The following is an 18,377-nucleotide window of genomic DNA, read 5'->3' on the forward strand; positions in this document are numbered from 1 at the left end:
CTCTTTGGTCAAGGTGTTTATGATTTTGAGAGACGGAGAGAGGGAGTGGCCTGCTGACCCCTGATTCTGGGCAGGACCTGCCCTCACCTCGTCAAGTGAAAATCTCTTACCTCCCCATAAACCCAGAAGTGTCACGGTTTCTTTCTGTAAGCCCATTAATTCCCAACCCAAATGTGTATGTGTGTGTGTGTGTGTGTGTGTGTGTGTGTGGTCATTCAGTCACAGTCATAAATTTAGAACCCAATGGGATCTTAAAGGTCATCTAGCCTACGGATCTCACTTTACAGATAAGAACCTGCAGTCCAGAGAGATTAAGACTTACTCACGTTCGGGTCTGGGCCCAGGACTGGGAGGAGGGGAGAGCAACAACCATGACTGGGCCCTACGTGTGCTGTGCATTCCTTTTGAGCCAGGGAGGAAGAAGGTGTACCTGCCAGAGTCCGGGGTGGGAGGGTGTGGGGGGTGGAGTTCAAGCTGTGGGTCCTGGTGGGCAGTGGAGCTCCCCCAGGCGAGGACTGCATTTTGTCTACGGTGACCACGACGCCATGTCTCACGAGGTCCAAGGTGCCATCAATCGTATGAGGCATCACTAATTAGTATTGCAAAAATGCCTTCTTGGCAATAGATTGTGGAAACAGTTGCACAAAAATGTGTATGTAGCTAAGACCACTTAACTGTGTAGTCATAAATGGTTAGAATGGTTTTATGTTATGTGTATTTTGCCATAATTAAAAATAATTTTAAAAAGCCATGAAGGAAAACGACCCAAAAAATGCTTTCTTACCAATTTTGGTTTATATCTAATGAAAGAAATCTTTCGGATTGATTTAGATATCAGTTGGTTTTTTTTTTTAAGTCAAAATCACTCTTTTGCAATTATCGAAAAGGAAATGATTGGTAAAGCAAACTGGCTAAGATAGTCCCCAAATGTCTTCACATTCGGAGTCCACATTTCTTAAATTTCTTTTTGATTCAGAGCACTCAGGGTTTTCCTACACGGCATCACCCTCTGTGCCATCAGGAGTATAGTGACGTACCATTTCCTACAAGAGTGTCCGCGATCATGTCCAGAATTTCTTTCCAAGCTTCAGACACTCATTCCGTAGGCTCTGCCACACGTGTTTTCTTGCTTCACACGTGACTGGCAATCATTTGGCCCTGGTCTCGGTAATCAGACATAACACAGTTTCATCTACATCTGGGACTCTTCCTTTCCTAGGTCCTATAAGACAGCTGGCTGTTGTTTCGTGAGAAAATATGAGTGTGTGTGTCATCTGCTGGTGGCCCGAAGGAGGGGCTGAGACCCTGGAAAAGCAGAGGTAGGAAGAGGGTGTGTGTGGGGAGCCGGGCCAGCAAGGCTGCCCCACGAGGGAGTGCAGGGACAGAATTCAGGACTGGTGCTGTCTGACAGTTGACATAAGGTGTGTTTCCTGCTCTGAGCTGAGCTGCAAATGCCCTCCATTCTCCCCACAAGGTCAGTAAAAGTGGGTCACACTCTACAACTTGTGAGGCTGGGACTTCAGGGAATGAGGGAAAAGGGACAGGGCCAATCCATGGTCAGGTGAAGTGGAACAGAGCAAAGAGAGCAACTCCGGGCAGCAGTGGAGGGAAGGGTGGGAGACTGGGGCTCAGCCCCGTAGGAGGCATGAGAAGTACCGTAGGGTGTCAAGTCCGTACAGTTCGGGGACAAGGTGTAAGCCATTGGATTTCTACATAGGGTTACAGATAAAATACACAATGCCTGAGTATGTTTGAATTTCAGAAAAATAACAAATACATTTTTAGCATAAGTATATTCCAAGCAATATTTAGGACATACTCACACTGAAAAGTTACCTGTTATCTATAATTGAAATTTAACTGGTTGTCCTGTATTTTTATTTGTTAAATCTGGCAACCCTATTCTATTTGAAAGTGAAGGGGGAACCCAGAGGACTGAAGACCTGGGGACAGCTGGGTTTCAAACTAAGTCTTACAAGGACTTTTGGGGTTGAGTCTCACTAGCCCCATTTTATACAGGAGAAAACTAAGGCAGAGAGAGGTTGTAAAAGTTGTCTGGGATCACAAGTCTGGTAAGTGGAGGAAATGAGCTATGGATACAGGTCTGTCTGATACAGAAATTCAGGCTTAAAGGAATGTTGAAAAAGAAAACCAAAACTGGTGGCATCACAATTCCAGACTTCAAGCTCTGTTACAAAGCTGTAATCATCGAGACAGCATGGTACTGGCACAAAAACAGACACATAGATCAATGGAACAGAATAGAGAGCCCAGAAACGGACCCCCAACTCTATGGCCAACTAATCTTCAACAAAGTAGGAAAGAATTTCTAATGGAAAAAAGTCTCTTCAACAAGTGGTGTTGGGGAAATTGGACAGCCACATGCAGAAGAATGAAACTGGACCATTTCCTTACACCACACACAAAAGTAGACTCAAAATGGATGAAAGACCTAAATGTGAGACAGGAATCCATCAAAATTCTAGAGGAGAACACAGGCAACAACCTCTATGACCTCGACCGCAGCAACTTCTTGCTAGACACATCTCCAAAGGCAAGGGAAGCAAGGGAAAAAATGAACTATTGGGACTTCATCAAGATAAAAAACTTCTGGGGTGCCTGGGTGGCTCAGTCATTAGGCGTCTGCCTTTGGCTCAGGTCATGGTCCCAGGGTCCTGGGATCGAGCCCTGCATCAAGCCCTGCATCAGGCTCCCTGCTCGGCAGGAAGCCTTCTTCCTCTCCCTCTGCCGCTCCCCCTGCTTGTGTTCCCTCTCTCGCTGTGTCTCTCTGTCAAATAAATAAACAAAATCTTAAAGAAAAAGAAAAGATAAAAATCTTCTGCACAGCAAAGGAAACATTCGACAAAACCAAAAGACAACCGACAGAATGGGAGAAGATATTTGCAAATGTCTTATCAGATAAAGGGCTAGTATCCAAAATCTATAAAGAACTTATCAAACTCAACACCCAAAGAACAAAGAATCCAATCAAGAAATGGGCAGAAGACATGAACAGACATTTCTCCAAAGAAGACATCCAAATGGCCAACAGACACATGAAAAAATGCTCCACATCACTCAGCATCAGGGAGATACAAATCAAAACCACAATGAGATACCACCTCACACCAGTCAGAATGGCTAAAATTAACAAGTCAGGAAACGACAGATGTTGGCAAGGATGCGGAGAAAGGGGAACCCTCTTACACTGTTGGTGGGAATGCAAGATGGTGCAGCCACTCTGGAAAACAGTGTGGAGGTTCCTCAAAAAGTTGAAAATAGAGCTACCCTATGACTCAGCAACTGCACTATTAGAGATTTACCCCAAAGATACAAATGTAGTGATCCGAAGGGGCACCTGCACTCCAATGTTTATAGTAGCAATGTCCACAATAGCCAAACTATAGAAAGAGCCCAGATGTCCATCAACAGATGAATGGATAAAGAAGATGTGGCCCATATATACAATGGAATACTACTTAGCCATAAAAAAAAAACGCAATCTTGATATTTGCAATGACGTGGATGGAACTAGAGGGCATTATGCTAAGCGAAATAAGTCAATCAGAGAAAGACAATTATCATATAATCTTGCTGATATGTGGAATTTAAGAAACAAAACAGAGGATCATAGGAGAAGAGAGGAAAAAATAAAACAAGACGAAATCAGAGAGGGAGATAAACCATAAGAGACTCTTAATCATAGGAAACAGGGTTGCTGGAGGGGAGGGGATGGGGGATGAGGTAACTGGGTGATGGATGTTAAGGAGGGCAAGTGATGTAATGAGCGCTGGGTATTACATAAGACTGATGAATCACTGACCTCTACCTCTGAAACTACTAATACATTATATGTTAATTATTTGAATTTAATTAAAAAAAAAAAAAGAAGTTCAGGCTTTGCCTCCATTGATTGGTTGCCTTTGTCCTCCAAACCCCACCTCAAAGGCCAGGCAGTCCCAATGGCCACGGCCAGGGTCTAGGCGGGGACAATTGCAACTCCAGCCCTCTGTCTCCTTCCCAGGGGGTGGGGCCCAGGGATCTCACCTAGCCTCGCAGAGCTCCCCACTGCCCACAAGACAAGGCAGGACCTTGAGCTTGGCACATCCTCCTTCCAAGCCCATCATCTCTGGGTCCTGATAAGTGTTGTGCCCTCTGCCTGGGACACGTGTGACCAGCACTTTCTCGTGGGTACCTCTTCCTTGAACTCTGGGCCAGTGGCTCGCCAGCCTTTCTGACAGGAGACACACACTTGATACCCTAACCCACAGACGTGATCTCAGTAGGTAGATGGATAATATAGATGTGGATATGGCCATAGATAGCTGAAACTTCTATTTCCCAAACAATATTTCCTCATTCTGAGGCTTTAAAATCCTATTCTATTTCACTGAAAAAGCAATTTAGGTCACAACTACTAAATTGATTTCATGACCCACTAATGGGTTGCCACTCACAGTTTGAAAAATACTGCTTTTGATCCTGGCTCAAAAGTCACTTTCTCATTGGGGAAGACTTCCTATAGCCCCAGTAACACGCACTTCTAGGACAACCCCATGGTGTGCCTTGCCCTTTCGTATCACTCAGAGGCTTGTAATGATCTGCTCATGTCTGACTCCTCCCCTGGACTGTGAACTCCCAGACTGCAGGGACCCTATATGGGTTTGCTCCCCGTTGCACCCCCGGGGCCTAGTACAAGGCCTGGCATATTATACGTACTTGATAAATGCTCATCAAGGGAATAAATGAGCAAAACCATCAGCTCTTGTCCCTCCAAGCCCCACTGTCCCCCCTCCCTGCACCCTGTCCCACACCCTCTATGTTGCAGCCACATGGCATTCTTTAGGGACCTGATTTAGGAGAGAACTCAGAGCCTGGGTGGAAAGGGGGAGTGTGTATTTGTGCTCTGGTGGGGTAAGGAAGGGTCAGGAACAAGTTTGTCCTCATTTGAAAAGGATCAGGTGTGAGTAAGGGGCTGGGGGCAGGGAGACCTTTTAATAACCCTGCCTCGCCAAGTAGGGAGTTCCCAGTCACTTCGGGGAGTCCCACAAAAGCCGAGCAAACACCGGGGAAGCTAGGGCAGCAGCAGTTGCTGCGTGAGGGGGGAAGGCTGGACAAACTGCCTAATGGGGACCAATACAGCTAGCTCTGCAGCATGGAGAAGCCCAGGCTGCAAGCTAATGGAGCCTCCTTACAGGGGGCAGCTGGGAGCCATTGTGGGTGCTAGCAGCAGGGAGACCAGCTGGGGCTGGGGGCTGCAGGAGGGCATACTCTTCCTCCCTTGACTGAACTCCTCCTAGTCCCCGGCTTCATCCCCTATGATATCTGGGGGAGGCGGCCAGGCTGGAGGCCCCAAAGAGCCAAGGGTGCCCTTTTTTTTTTTTTTTAAGATTTTACTTATTTGAGAGAGAGAGTAAGAGCGGGGCAGGGAGGAACAGAGGGAGAAGCAGACTCCCCACTGAGCAGGGAGCCCAACGTGGGGCTCAATCCCAGGACCCTGGGACCATGACCTGAACTGAAGGCAGATGCTTAGCTGACTGAGCCACCCAGGTGTCCCTCAAGGGTGCCTCAGTGGCCCCATGTCTCCCTGGGTTTCCACCCACCCTGGGGGGCTCCTCCCACAGGGCTCAAGGGCAGAGTGGGAAAGTATTCACCAGATGGCCAGGAGAGCCTGTGTCTCTGCCCTATAGGGATAGAGAGGGGCTGCAAATGCCAGGGCACGCCGGGGTCATTACCAGGGAAGGGGTGGTAATGAGCTGGAAGGGTTATGGGCAGCGCCCCACCACCTTGCTCGCAAAGGTCACCCAAACCTGTTTAATTCCTCACTCAGAACAGCGGCAGCTAAACCACCCTGGCTCCCGGGTGCCGGCCTCCAGTGAGGGCTCTGTGGGCTCCAGTGACTAGGTAACTTGCAGAACCCGGTTCAGACTCTGTGCCGGGTCCCTCTCCTCCCCACCGTGCCATCGTGCCCACCTTCCTCCTCCCTGGCGTCTCACCCCTTCGTGTCCTTCCCAGGCCTCAGCCTCTGTCGGCCTCACACCTCTCCTTGAGGCCTGCCCTGCACGTCCATCGAGTGAAGTGCTGGGCTCACACTCCTCTCACCCGGTCATCTCAATTGTGTGGTGAAGTGGGTACCAACCCCATTTTAAGGATTAGGGTAAGGGAGGCTTGGGAACATTAAGCTGGCTACCACCTCCTCTGCCCCCACTCCACAGCCCCCTGCCTCACCTCCCTGAGAGCACAGAACATGCTTCTGGCTGAGTTGCTAAGCTCTGAGGACAGGTACTGTCAGATTCATCTTTGTAGTCACACTGCTCAGCACGTGATTGGCATATAGTAGACGCTCAAAAGAATGTTTGTAAAATAAACTGTTTACCCAAGGTCAAAATAGCTAGGAAATAGCTAAGTCATAACTCAAACTCAGATCTTCCTGAAGCCCAACCCAGCCCCACACCCTTCACCCTCCTTCAGGAAGCCTTCCTTGACTTAATCAAGGGAGCCTTGTCCACCCCACTCCCCAGAATCCTGGGTGTTTGGTGCGTTCTTATCCCCCTTCTCCCCCACAGTCCCTGAAGGCAGGGTCCTGAGACGGCATCCCAGCCTGGTTCTGACCCCCCCAGCTCTGCCCCCAGAACCCAAGAGGAGCTCTGTGAATGTGGGATGCCCAGGCCTGGGGGGGGCGGGGCCCTGGACAGGAAGACCTCAGCCAAAACAACTGTGTTTCCTGCCTGTGGCCTCGGCTACCTCCTCGTGACCCCTGTTCATCCAACCAGATTTCCACCTGGTACTGGGCCTGCCAGCTTCTCACGAGAGCCAGCCCAGGCCTTGGTATTCTCCGGGGGTGGGTCCAGGTGGGGCACCTAATCCTCTGCTCATTTTGCTGCAATTTAATACTAGCCTCCAATTTTCATGCTCTGCTGCCATCCTACCCTCCTCCCTCCGGCCTCTGCTGGGGGAAGGGAGGACTGAGGACTCCCTATAGCACCTCTGAGGGCCCCCTGGAAGTCCCTCAGGCTGACCACACCCCAGGCATGCTCAGCTGAGAGCTGAGCATTGACCTTGGGAGGGAGGGACTGCTGTCCCCACTGAGGGAGCAAGGCCTGGGTGTCCAGCGGCCTGGGGGTGAATCCTGTTTCCACCTCTTAGGCTGCCTGGCTCTGGGATCCAAAGCCGCACAGGCTCTCCCAGCGTCCAGGTAAACAAACGTCAAAGTGCCTGCACGTGGTGCGTGTTCACTTCCCCAGGGGCTGAGGGCGCATGGCTCTGGGAAGTCCTTTCCTTATTTAACCACCCACCTTCTGGCTGCAATGTTGGCCCATTCTCTCTGGTTCTAGCTGACGAATGTCCATTTTCTTAGGATTTTAGGGCACTTGAAACAGTTATTGTATTTATTTATTCAAGCAACAGTTACTGAGCACCAGCTGTGCGCCAACCACTGTTTTAGGCTTGAGATACGTCAGGGAACGAAACTGACAAAGATCCCCTGCCTGGCAGGGTCGACTCTATGGGCCGGTTTCTCAGTCCAAGGGGCAGTTTATTAGATGGCCTTTACCAGCCTGTTCTCCTCCACTTTTTTTTTTTTTTAAGAATTTATTTATTTATTTGAGAGAGAGAGAGAATGAGTGAGGAGAGGGGCAGAGGCAGAGAGAGAAGCAGACTCCCCGCGGAGCAGAGCGGATCCCCCTGATGCGGGGCTGATCCCAGGACCCCGAGATCGTGACCTGAGCCGAAGGCAGACGCTTAACGACTGAGCCACCCAGGCGCCCCTCTTCTCTATGTTAAACAACATGAACGACAGGACATGAAAAGAAACTGAAAATATTGGAAAATCACAGTGTCTCCTCTCAGCTGTCACCTTCGCCCCCGTCTTACTGCCACAGCTCGAATTTAAGTCGTGTCACACGAGCGCAATGATCAGTGTGTGCTGTTCCTCCAAAAGTTCGACAGAGTTCCCACGTGACGCTGCAATTCCACTCCTAAGTGTTTATCCAAAGGAGATGAAACCAGGCGTCCAAACAAGAACTTGTGCACACATGTCCATAGTAACTCCATTCACGATAGCCCAAAGGTGGGAACTACCCAGATGGCCGTCTACAGATGAGTGGATAAGCAAAATGCAGTCTATTTACACAATGGAGTATGATCCAGCCATAAAAAGGAGTGAAGCACTGATACGTGCAATGACGTGGATGAACCTTTTGAGATTACTGCCGAGGGAAAGAAGCCAGACACAAAAAGCCACAAACTGGTGAGTCCACCGATGTGAAATGTCCAGAAGAGGCAAATCCAGAGAGACATACAGCAGATGAGTGGTTGCCAGGGGCTGGGGGAGGGGAGGAGGGAGAGCGACTGCTTGATGAGTATAGGGTCTCCTTGTGGGCTTAATGAAATATTCTGAAACTGGAGATTCACAACACTGTGAATTTACCCAACGCCACTGAGTTGCACGCTTTGAGATGGTTGAAATGGTGAAAATTTTGTGTTATGTTATTTTACAGTTAAAAACCAAATGGCTGTGCTGTGTGGGACTTCTTGCTCCATGTATTGCTTCTACTCCCCCCACCCCCACCCCAGGGCCTTTGCACATGCTGTTCCTGCTACCTGGGATGCTCATCCCTCCTGTCTTCTTTTAGTTCATCCTTCAGATCTCAGTGTAACCGTGACTTCCACAGAGAGGATCAAGCCCCCTATTACATGCTTGACCACCATGGGCCACCCTGGTGGAGCACTTGTCTTGGTCATAATTATGACGTTTATATGATGAATGTCTCCCCTACTAAACTGTAAGATTCTGGAGAGAAAAGGGAACCTGTGTATGGTTGGCTTCCTGATGTATCCCTAGGACTTAGCTTAGTGCCTGGCATACAGTAGATGCTTGATAAATGTTTATTGAGTGCATAGATTAATAAACGTCCCTAAGGGAAATCTGATCAAGTCATTTCCCTCAGCAGCGCCAGCTCTGATGGTTTCCCCATTACTGCCACTGCCACACTGAGCCTTCATGAGCACCACAACTCATCCAATCGCCACGGACAGTCAGGATGAGGCTGCAGAAACCAGACATGGCAACGAGAAGGAACAGCCAAACTCCCGGGTAGCTTAGGAGGTAAGACAGAGTTGGTCAGTAAGGGTGGAGTTCAGGTCAATCACTGGTATTAGGATGAGGGAAGTCAGGTGGCAAGTGGGCTGTCTGTCTGAGTTGGACTCGTGAACGCGTCAGTCGGGGCTGCCTCAGTTGGGCTTTCCAAGAAATGGTTGTTGAACGAATGTGTGAAAGAATAAACCAAGAACCTGCAGGGTAAGTGCTGGGCACTTAGCAGAGCATAAAGGTGGGTTCTGGGCACAGTAGAAAGGAGCTTCCAGGGGCCTTGGTGGGTGGTGAGATGTGGGGTCGAGGGAGGGACGAGGACAGAGTGACTCCAGGTGTGTAGTTGGGCCCTGCTGCCCTTTACCAAGATGGGGAGCCCTGGAGGGGGAGCAGGTTGGGAGAGAAATGATGAGATGGGTCTGGATGTTGAGGTGCTTCTGGGATGGCTCGAAGAAGTTTCTGGGGGAGTTGCCGAAGCCAAAAGCAGTGGGTAGGAGCGAATGGGAGAGGAGACAGAAGGGGAGGCCAGAGGGGGTTTCAGGGCTCATGGGAGGAGCTGGGGAAGAATACGCAGTTGGAGAGAGAGATGAGGGAGGGGATAACAGATGGTGCTCCATGCCCAAGGAGGAGGGAGGAGCTGGGATCCAGCCTCCAGGCTAGGCCTTGTCAGGAGGGGGGAAATGTGTGTTTCCAAAGAAAGAAAGGCAGGGTATGGGTGGGATGTTGCAACGTGAAGGTGCGTGGCAAGAACTTGAGGGTATTGCTGTCTTAGCACTTCTGCTTTCTTTGTGAATGAGGAGGCAGGTCAGCTGCTCGGAGGGTCTGGGAAAGGTGGAGGCCAGAGGGCACTGGAGAGGCTTTGAAAGAGCTACAGTGCAGAGCTGAGAGAGGACCCGTGGGGAGCCGTGGAAAGGGCCTGTTTGAGGTAAGAGGCCAGGATCTCCTTGGGGGCTTGCTGTTCTCCAGCTGGATGAGGCAGCCAAGGCATGGAAGCTGGGAAGGCAGCCAGCTCATCAGCCCAGCGGGTGCCAGGAGGGCACAGTGGGCAGCCAGGCAGGGGCTGGGGAGGGTGTGAAGGCCAGAGGGCCTTGGGGCAGAAGGAGAAGGTGGAGGCTGGGCACAGTGGCAGTCTAGGTGAGCGGGACTCTGGGACAGGAGGCAGGAATGAGGGAGTGAAAATCAGAAGCACAGAGGGATGTGACCAATGAACCAAGTGTTTAATCTAAGCTTTGAGTCGCGCAAGCATTTTAGGAAAGCCAAGCTCTAGGCCGTGGCTATGGGAGGGATCCACTGAGGTGGAGATGAGGAGGCCTTTGCGTTTGAGAAGGTTAATGGACAGAACAGAGGTGGATCTTCCCCACACAGGAAGAGAGCTGGGCTTCCAGCAGGTGGAGAGGAGGTTTAAGGACAAAGCTGAGGAGACAGGAAGGCTGGGGAGGGAGAGAGAGAAGAGAAGCAGAGAGATGAAAAAGCAGGGAAAAGCTGGATGGCTACATGGACTCAGCTCAGATGGTGAAGCCTGGATACAATACTTCCAGAACAACCCCCTCTGGGGGCCCCTGCTGCATGGGGGCAGCAGGCCTCTCAGGAGGGGTCAGCCACAGCTGGAGTTGTGTTTCTGAGGACCCCAGGCCCTCTTCTCTGGCCCCATGGACACTCTCTTCATTCAGGCCTTCAGCATCTTTTGCTCTGATCCCCCAAACAGCAAATGTATCTATCCCCTGACCCCACAGACTTCTCTTTCCAGGCCCCTTTATTCCCCAGAGCAACCTTGGCCCTATAGTCTTCCCCAGAACCCTTCCCTGCCTGCACTCCATCCCCCCACAGGATAAACTCCACCCCGTTCCTCCCCGCCCCCCCCCACCACATCTTCTTACACCACACAGGCTGAGCTTGGGACTACTTGTACTTCCCTGAACAGTCTCTGTTCTCGCCTCCAGGCTATGCACACAGTACCTTCCTCCTGAAAGGCCTTCTCCACCTCCCGGCTGGCTCCTGGCCCCATCCTTTTCTTCCCCCAAGAAGCCTTCCCGAATGATCCAAGACTGCCCCTCCTAGGTGTTCCTAGAGTGTTCTGGGCTTTCCTTATCACAGAGCCATCACAACACTGTGACATCTCTGCTCTGGCCTGCCTTCCCCACCATGGATGGTACAAGAGCTGGGTCTTAGGTCTCTAACACCGGGCCTAGGGTCTGGCCCAGTGTAGAAGCTCAATAAAAATGTCTTGAATGAATGTACTAGTTGGTTGAATTGGGCTGGGCTGAGCTACTGGTGGTCTAATTAGTTCAAAGGAATAGTGTCTTGTTCCTCTTCCAATGGCATCCCTGGACAGTTGTTCGGGGGGTAGAAAGACAGTGTCTGGGATGGATCAGAGTTACCGGGATGGCTTTTCGCCATACAACTGTCAACCTCCCTGGAGGTCATATTGTCTGAATCACGTATGGGTGAGAATGGGGAGGGGTGGCGCCTACATACTGAGAAAGCTCCCTGGGTGATGCTGACCCTTCGCACCTCCCAGCCTCCCTGAAACTGCTTGTTGAAGGCTGAGTTCTGGGCCATCTTCAAGGTGATAACAACCATCGCTGGGGTTCAACCAAGGTGTGCTGAGTTCTGAAACCGCTGCCCGTAGCCTCCACACCATGTTGCCCTCACCACGACCACCACGGCCACTGCCCCCTAGAGAATTTCTGGTTACCTCATTCCTGTAGGGGTGACTCCTTGGGTGCCCCGTGCACCCTCATCCTGCCCAGAATCCTGCATGGAGACCCTCTGAGCCAAATGACCCCCCACAACACCTCGTTCCATTTAGCTCTGCCCCCTCCTCCTTCCACAGTCACGTCTTTGCCAAGAAGCTCTCTTTGACCAAATTCTACCCCTCCCAACTCCCTCGCTGCCCCCAGCTCTGGACAGATTCTGATCTCTCGTGGGTGTGGTGCTATACCCCATCAGCGAGCACGAGTCCTGTCCTCAAGCAGGCTTCATCCCATCCTGGGGTCAGGGACAGAAATGGGGGCAGGGCTGGAAAGTAGAGAGCTCTTGGGGGTGCACAAAGTGGAGTGAGGCCCCAGAGCCTGAGTCTGAGCAGCCAGGACTGGAGGAGGAGGCAGTCCCTGAAGGAGGCAGCGGGTCACAGTCCTGAAGAGCACACTGGAATTCTCTCCCCAGACTGGTGGGGGCTGCCTGGAGCTACAGAGGGCAGTTAGCACAGTGCTCCAGGGATTCACGTTCCATCAGCGCCTTCCAAACAGTCCCCGGGAGCAACGTGAGTCCTGAGCCCCTGAGGACTTGTCTAGCTGTGGACACAGAGTGGGGTTGGGGGTTGAGGTCACCCTGGGAAGGAGGCCCTCCTCAGGGGAGCAGGTCCCCACTCCACAACTCTGCAGTCAATTTTAGTGGCAGCTGGACAACGCCCAGGCCCTTGGCTCATGAGAGCCGGAAGGAAAGCTGGTGATGACCTGTCTCATCAGTGGTTCCTGCGTCCAGGGCTTCACGAAGGCTGGGGTGGGGGTTCTCAAGCTCTTCACTATAATTCATCAGGTGCACCAGGCTTTGAACATTTCCCTGACATGAAGCTGCCATCAAGTAACTCAGCCATAAAGAGCCTCTGCTTTTTCCTGGAATTCCATCAAGCCAGGTTGGCACCGCTTTCTATCTGCTACAGACCTGAGTCTGCTCCATACATCTTCCATTAACGAAAAATGAGGGAACAAATTAATCATTACTTACATGTGGTCCGCTCGGTTGGAAACATTTTTCAAAGCATGATGTCCATGGCACTAGTAGGGGGTAGGAATAGATAACAGAAGGTGTCTTTGATGGTGAAAAGGTAGGATATTATTATCCATGCCAACCCTACAGAGGATGCAGCTGAGGTCCAGAGAGGGAAAGAGATTTTCCAAGGTGGCACAGCTGATAAATACCAAATTTGAATCCAAGTTTCCAACTCCCAGACCAGAGCACTTTCCACCAGGCCACCTGCCCTCTCCCTCCTCCCAGGGAAAATAGAGACTACACCCCAATACACATGATTGGCTCCATTTTACATTTGTGGGTCCCTATTCCTTATGAGAGTCAGTCTTTCAAACACCCTCTTTAGAGTCCTTGACCAATCTATTTATTCAAACATGGTGCCCCTAGTCAATTGTATTGTATTGCATATTTATTTTTTTTAAAGATTTATTTACTTACTTGAGAGAGAGAGTGCACAAGCAGGGAGAGGGGCAGAGGGAGAGGGAGATATAGAATCCCAAGCACACTCCCTGCTGAGCAAGAAGCCCAAAGCAGATGCTGATGCCACGACCCTGAGATCATGACCCGAGCCGAGCCGAAACCAAGAGTCCACGCTTAACCCACTGAACCACCCAGGCACCCCCTACTATATTGCATATTTAAATGTTGCTAAAATAGTAAGTCTTAAAAGTTCTCACCACAAGAAAAAAATTTGTGAGTCGGTATGGTGATGGATGGTAACTAGGCTTTATTGCAGTGATCATTTCACAGTGTATACAAATATCGAAGGGTCATGTTGTACACCTGAAGCTGCTATAATGTTGTATGTGAACTAGACCTCAATAAAAGAAAAAGAGTAAGTGCCGAGAAAGTCAATACTATGGATGAACCTGGAGGATATTGTGCTCAGTAAAATAAGTCAGAGAAAGACAGATACCATATGATTTCACTTATATGTGGAATCTAAAAAACAAAATAAACAAATGAACAAAACAAAACAAAACTCATAGATACAGAGAATGGATTGGTTGTTGCCAGGGTGGGTTGGGGAGTCCGGTGAAATGGGTGAAGGGGGCCAAGAGGTACCAACTTTCAGTTATAAAATACATTAAATCATGGGGTACAGCATGGTAACTATAGTCAATAATATTGTATGGTGTATTTGAAAGTTACTAAGAGAGTAAATCTTAAAAGTTCCCACTACAAGACGAAAAAATTGTAAGTTGGCATGGTGACGGAGGGTAATTAGATTTGTGATCATTTTGCAATGTATATATATATATATCAAATCATTACGTTGTTCACCTGGAACTAATAGAATGTTACAGGTCAATTACATCTCAATTGAAAAAAAAAGAGTAAGTGCCAAGAAAGTTCATACTATATGATTCCATCTATATAAGGGACAAAATCAGACAAAATTGATCTATGCTGTCACAAGCCGGGACAGTGGTTATCCTTGGGGTAGGTGGTGCTGGGGAGGGAACGAGAGGAGTTCGGTGGTGCTGGTCACGTTCTGTGTCTTGATCCAGTCTGGTTACACAGGTGTGTTCAGTCGGTGAAAATATATCAGGCTTTTTACTAATGACATGTACATCTTGATGTATGTTTGTAATATGCCAATTAAAAACTTTAAGAGGTATGTGATCAATAAATACTTGTCATTGATAGATGGAAGAAAGCACTTTGGGACTGTTTCTAACCCATGCTTTAAATATGGGACAAAACTACAGCCCCCGCCCCCATCAGCGGTCCACAGTGCTATGGAGGCTCTCCCTGCCCCCACAGCTTGGCCGGTCAGCCAAAGGCCCCCCCAGGGACAGATGGAAAAGTCTGCATCTTGCAACACCCAAGCTTCATCAGGACCGGTAACCTCTGGCCCAGTTCCCACCGGGCCTCCCGGGAGAGTTTCAAAGTGTGCAGTGAGTAAGGACCCTGAGGAGAATGTCCAGCTGGTGACAGAGATACGTCGATGGCAAGGAAGGCAGGGTATGGCAGACATTGAAAGCCCTCTTGGGGAAAGGACCACTGGAATCCAGAGCCTGGTGGGACTTTGAGCCATGTGCTGACTCAGGTGGACATAATGACATCTTTTAGACAGTTTCGGACTTGCCCGGTTCTTGGGAGAAGGACGCATCTGAGCGCCAGAGTGTGTATGGGTTCCCGTGTGTGCTTGTGAACACGCCTGTGCTCTAGCCGTTCCATCTGCCGGAAACACCTTACGCACCCTGCCTGCAACCCTCCCGTCCTAGTCTCCACCTCACAGCATCCTAGGCAGGCATCCAGGATGAGTTCAAAAGCCTGATGTGGTCTGACACCTCCCTGCCTCGCAGCCAGAATGACTCCTGCCCTCCTGCTCTGGGCCCCTGTGTGAGCCAGGACGCGGCCCCCCGACTCCGAGGGGTGGCGTGTGGCCAGCTCCACTCCTGGACTGTGTGCTCCCGAGGGCAGGGGCTCCAACCCCAGCTCTCCGAAGGACCATGGAAGGGACAAATGCACGCACCTAGCTCTGGGAGCATGTATTAGGATTGATCAGGGCTAATCCCTCTAAACAAAGAAAATCATTAGCGGATTAATTAAGAGCCCTGTTTGGAGTGCTAATTCAAAGGCTAATAATCTTTTAGTTTAAGCAAGTTCTGATGCTTCAGTAAGACCTGTCATTGTTACAGTATTGATTGAAGCCAGGCCCTCGCTGTGGAATGCCTGAGTATGCAATTCACACATAATTCCTCCAGTAATTTGGCACAATTTTCTCTTATTGACAAGCATTGTAATGACTGTAATAAGCTATGGAAACCTCAGGTGAAACAACACATGACTACACTTCTCAATAGAGGTGTAACCGTGAATTTAATGAATGCATTTCCTAAGTCTTTTGTAAAGGGTGTTTGTCCAGGTTCTGATCAGAGTATGAACTATGTGAGTGACTCAATAGCGTTCATTCATTTGTCCACTCATTCATTTATGCACACAGCATATACTCAACCCCACCACAGTCCTGGGCTCCATGCCAGGGGCCATGGGAAATATTTTCAAGTAAAGAAGACACCAACCTTGCCCTCAGTGCTTGTCTTTCAGTGAGATGGGTGATCCCACCAACCCCACGAGAGTACAGGATGCTGTAAGAGAAGTATTCTACTAGTGAGATGTCCAGAGGAAGGCAGATCCTGAATGAAGAGTCTGGGAGAAGTTCCCTGGAGGAGGTGGCTTTGGGGTTGGAATGAGTTAAATATGTAGGATTTATTTAAATAGGATTTTTTTTTTCTTTCTACAAAAGTAATTCACGCTTCAGCATGGCCGAAAAAATCTTGGAAAAGAACAAAGTTGGAGGAGTCGCACTTCCTGATTTGAACTTACTAAAAGCTGCAGTGGTATTCTGAATCAAGACTGTGGTTCCATGAATGGAATGGACTTGACAATCCAGAAATAGGCCCATATATTTATGGGTAAGTGATTTTCAGCGAAGGTGTCAGGACAATTCAGTGAGGAAATAATAATCTTTCAACCAATGATGCTGGGACACCTGGATGTCTAACATGCAAAAGAATGAATTTAGACCCCTTGACTAAAATTAAGTCAAAATGATCAAAGGCCTAATGTAAGAGACTATAAAACTGTTGAAGAAAACATATGGGTTAGTCTCTTTGACCTTGGAGTAGGTGCTTTCTTAGATATGACATCTAAAGCACCATCAATCAATCAAATCGACTTAAAAACTTTTGAGACGCTGGGTGGCTCAGTGGGTTGAGCATCTGCCTTCAGCTCAGGTCATGATCTCAGGGTTCTGGGATTGAGTTCCTCATCGGGCTCCCTGCTCAGCAGGGTGTCTGCTTCTCCCTCTGCCCCTCCCCCCTAACTCATGCTCTCTCTCTCAAATAAGTAAATAAAATCCTTAAAAAAAACTAAAAACTTTAGAAGAACCGGTCGGGGAGGGAGGAAGGTGGCAAGATGGTGTTGGAAAGCACTATGGTTTGCGTGGACAACAGTGAGTACGTGCGGAATGGGGACTTCTTACCCACCTGGCTGCAGGCTCAACAAGACGCTGTCAACATAGTCTGTCACTCTAAGACCAGCAGCAACCCTGAGAACGACGTGGGCCTCATCACGCTGGCCAATGACTGTGAAGTGCTGACCACACTCACCCCTGACACCGGCTGCCTTCTTTCCAAGCTCCACACTGTCCAACCCAGGGGCAAGATCACCTTTTGCCCTGGCATCCGCGTGGCCCATCTGGCCCTGATGCACCGACAGGGCAAGAATCACAAGACGCGCATCGTTGCCTTTGTGGGAAGCCCCGTGGAGGACAACGAGAAGGGTCTGGTGAAACTGGCTAAACGTCTCAAGAAGGAAAAAGTAAATGTTGACACTATCAGTTTTGGGGAAGAGGAGGTGAACACAGAAAAGCTGACAGCCTTTGTAAACACATTGAATGGCAAAGATGGAACCGGTTCTCATCTGGTGACAGTGCCCCCTGGGCCCAGCTCGGCCGACGCCCTCATCAGTTCTCCAATTCTGGCTAGTGAAGGTGGTGCCAGCGACTTTGAATTTGGAGTGGATCCCAGTGCTGATCCTGAGCTGGCCCTGGCCCTCCGTGTCTCTATGGAAGAGCAGCGGAAGCGGCAGGAGGAGGAGGCCCGGCGGGCAGCTGCAGCCTCCGCGGCTGAGGCGGGGATCGCTACAGCTGGGGCTGAAGACTCAGACGACGCTCTGCTGAAGATGACCATCAGCCAGCAGGAGTTTGGCCGCACCGGGCTCCCTGACCTAAGCAGTATGACCGAGGAGGAGCAGATCGCCTATGCCATGGAGCTGTCCCTGCAGCGTGCAGAGTTTGGCCAGGCAGAATCAGCTGACATCGATGCCAGTTCCATCGTGGACACATCTGAGGCCGCCAAGGTGAGGGCCAGCATTGACTCCCCACCCCCGTCACATATCAAGTCCCCTGGTGTTCATGTCCTTAGCCCTCTAGGCCTGGAACCATTCTTCAGGGTTTCATAGATGAGCTTTTTGAGGAGCAGAGGAAAAGAAACACCTAGATCTACATTTCTTGTTTGTAAACCTTGCAAAGGCAATAAAATGATCACAGTCCGGGTTGGATAAGTGTCCTGATGTTGTATAATTTTCCTTCCTTCTTGGTGGGAGCAGTCTGGACTGGTGTATAGGATATTGTCTTCCCAGGAGGGTGAAAGAGGCTCTAAGGCAAAGAAAAAGGAGTGGGTGTCTGACCGCAAGAAATCTGAACATGATGGCATCTGTTTTTATCCTGTATGCTCAGGAAGCAAAGTTCCAGTTTCTCTGTTTGGTCACTAATAAATGTGTGAGTTTGTACCATAAAAAAACAAACAAACAACTTTTGTGCTTCAAAGAACACCATCAAGAAAATGAAAAAAGAAAGCTGATAGAATGGGAGACAGTACTTGAAATCATCTATCTGATAAGAGTCTAGTATCCAATATCTGTAAAGAACATTTGCAACTCAAAAATAAAAAGAGAAATAACCCAATTTAAAAATTGGCAAAAGATTTGAATAGATATTTTTCTAAAAATATTTATATAGAGAGAG

At 49.5% G+C, this 18,377-nt stretch overlaps 1 protein-coding gene across 1 annotated transcript; it reads left to right on the forward strand.

The window, feature by feature from the left end:
* Nucleotides 1–16,765: 16,765 nt before the first annotated feature.
* On the forward strand, nucleotides 16,766–17,812 carry LOC116642617 (26S proteasome non-ATPase regulatory subunit 4-like). The gene has a single exon (XM_032421097.1). The coding sequence runs from the start codon at nucleotides 16,766–16,768 to the stop codon at nucleotides 17,810–17,812; it is 1,047 nt and encodes a 348-aa protein (XP_032276988.1).
* The last annotated feature ends 565 nt before the right edge of the window (nucleotides 17,813–18,377 follow it).

The sequence above is a fragment of the Phoca vitulina genome, unplaced genomic scaffold (assembly GCF_004348235.1).
Source record: "Phoca vitulina isolate PV1807 unplaced genomic scaffold, GSC_HSeal_1.0 scaffold23, whole genome shotgun sequence".
NCBI classification, from domain to species: domain Eukaryota; kingdom Metazoa; phylum Chordata; class Mammalia; order Carnivora; family Phocidae; genus Phoca; species Phoca vitulina.

What these genes read in the sequence shown, in the direction of transcription:
- LOC116642617 (XM_032421097.1), top strand. Translation starts at nt 16,766, where the DNA reads ATGGTGTTGGAAAGCACTATGGTTTGCGTGGACAACAGTGAGTACGTG.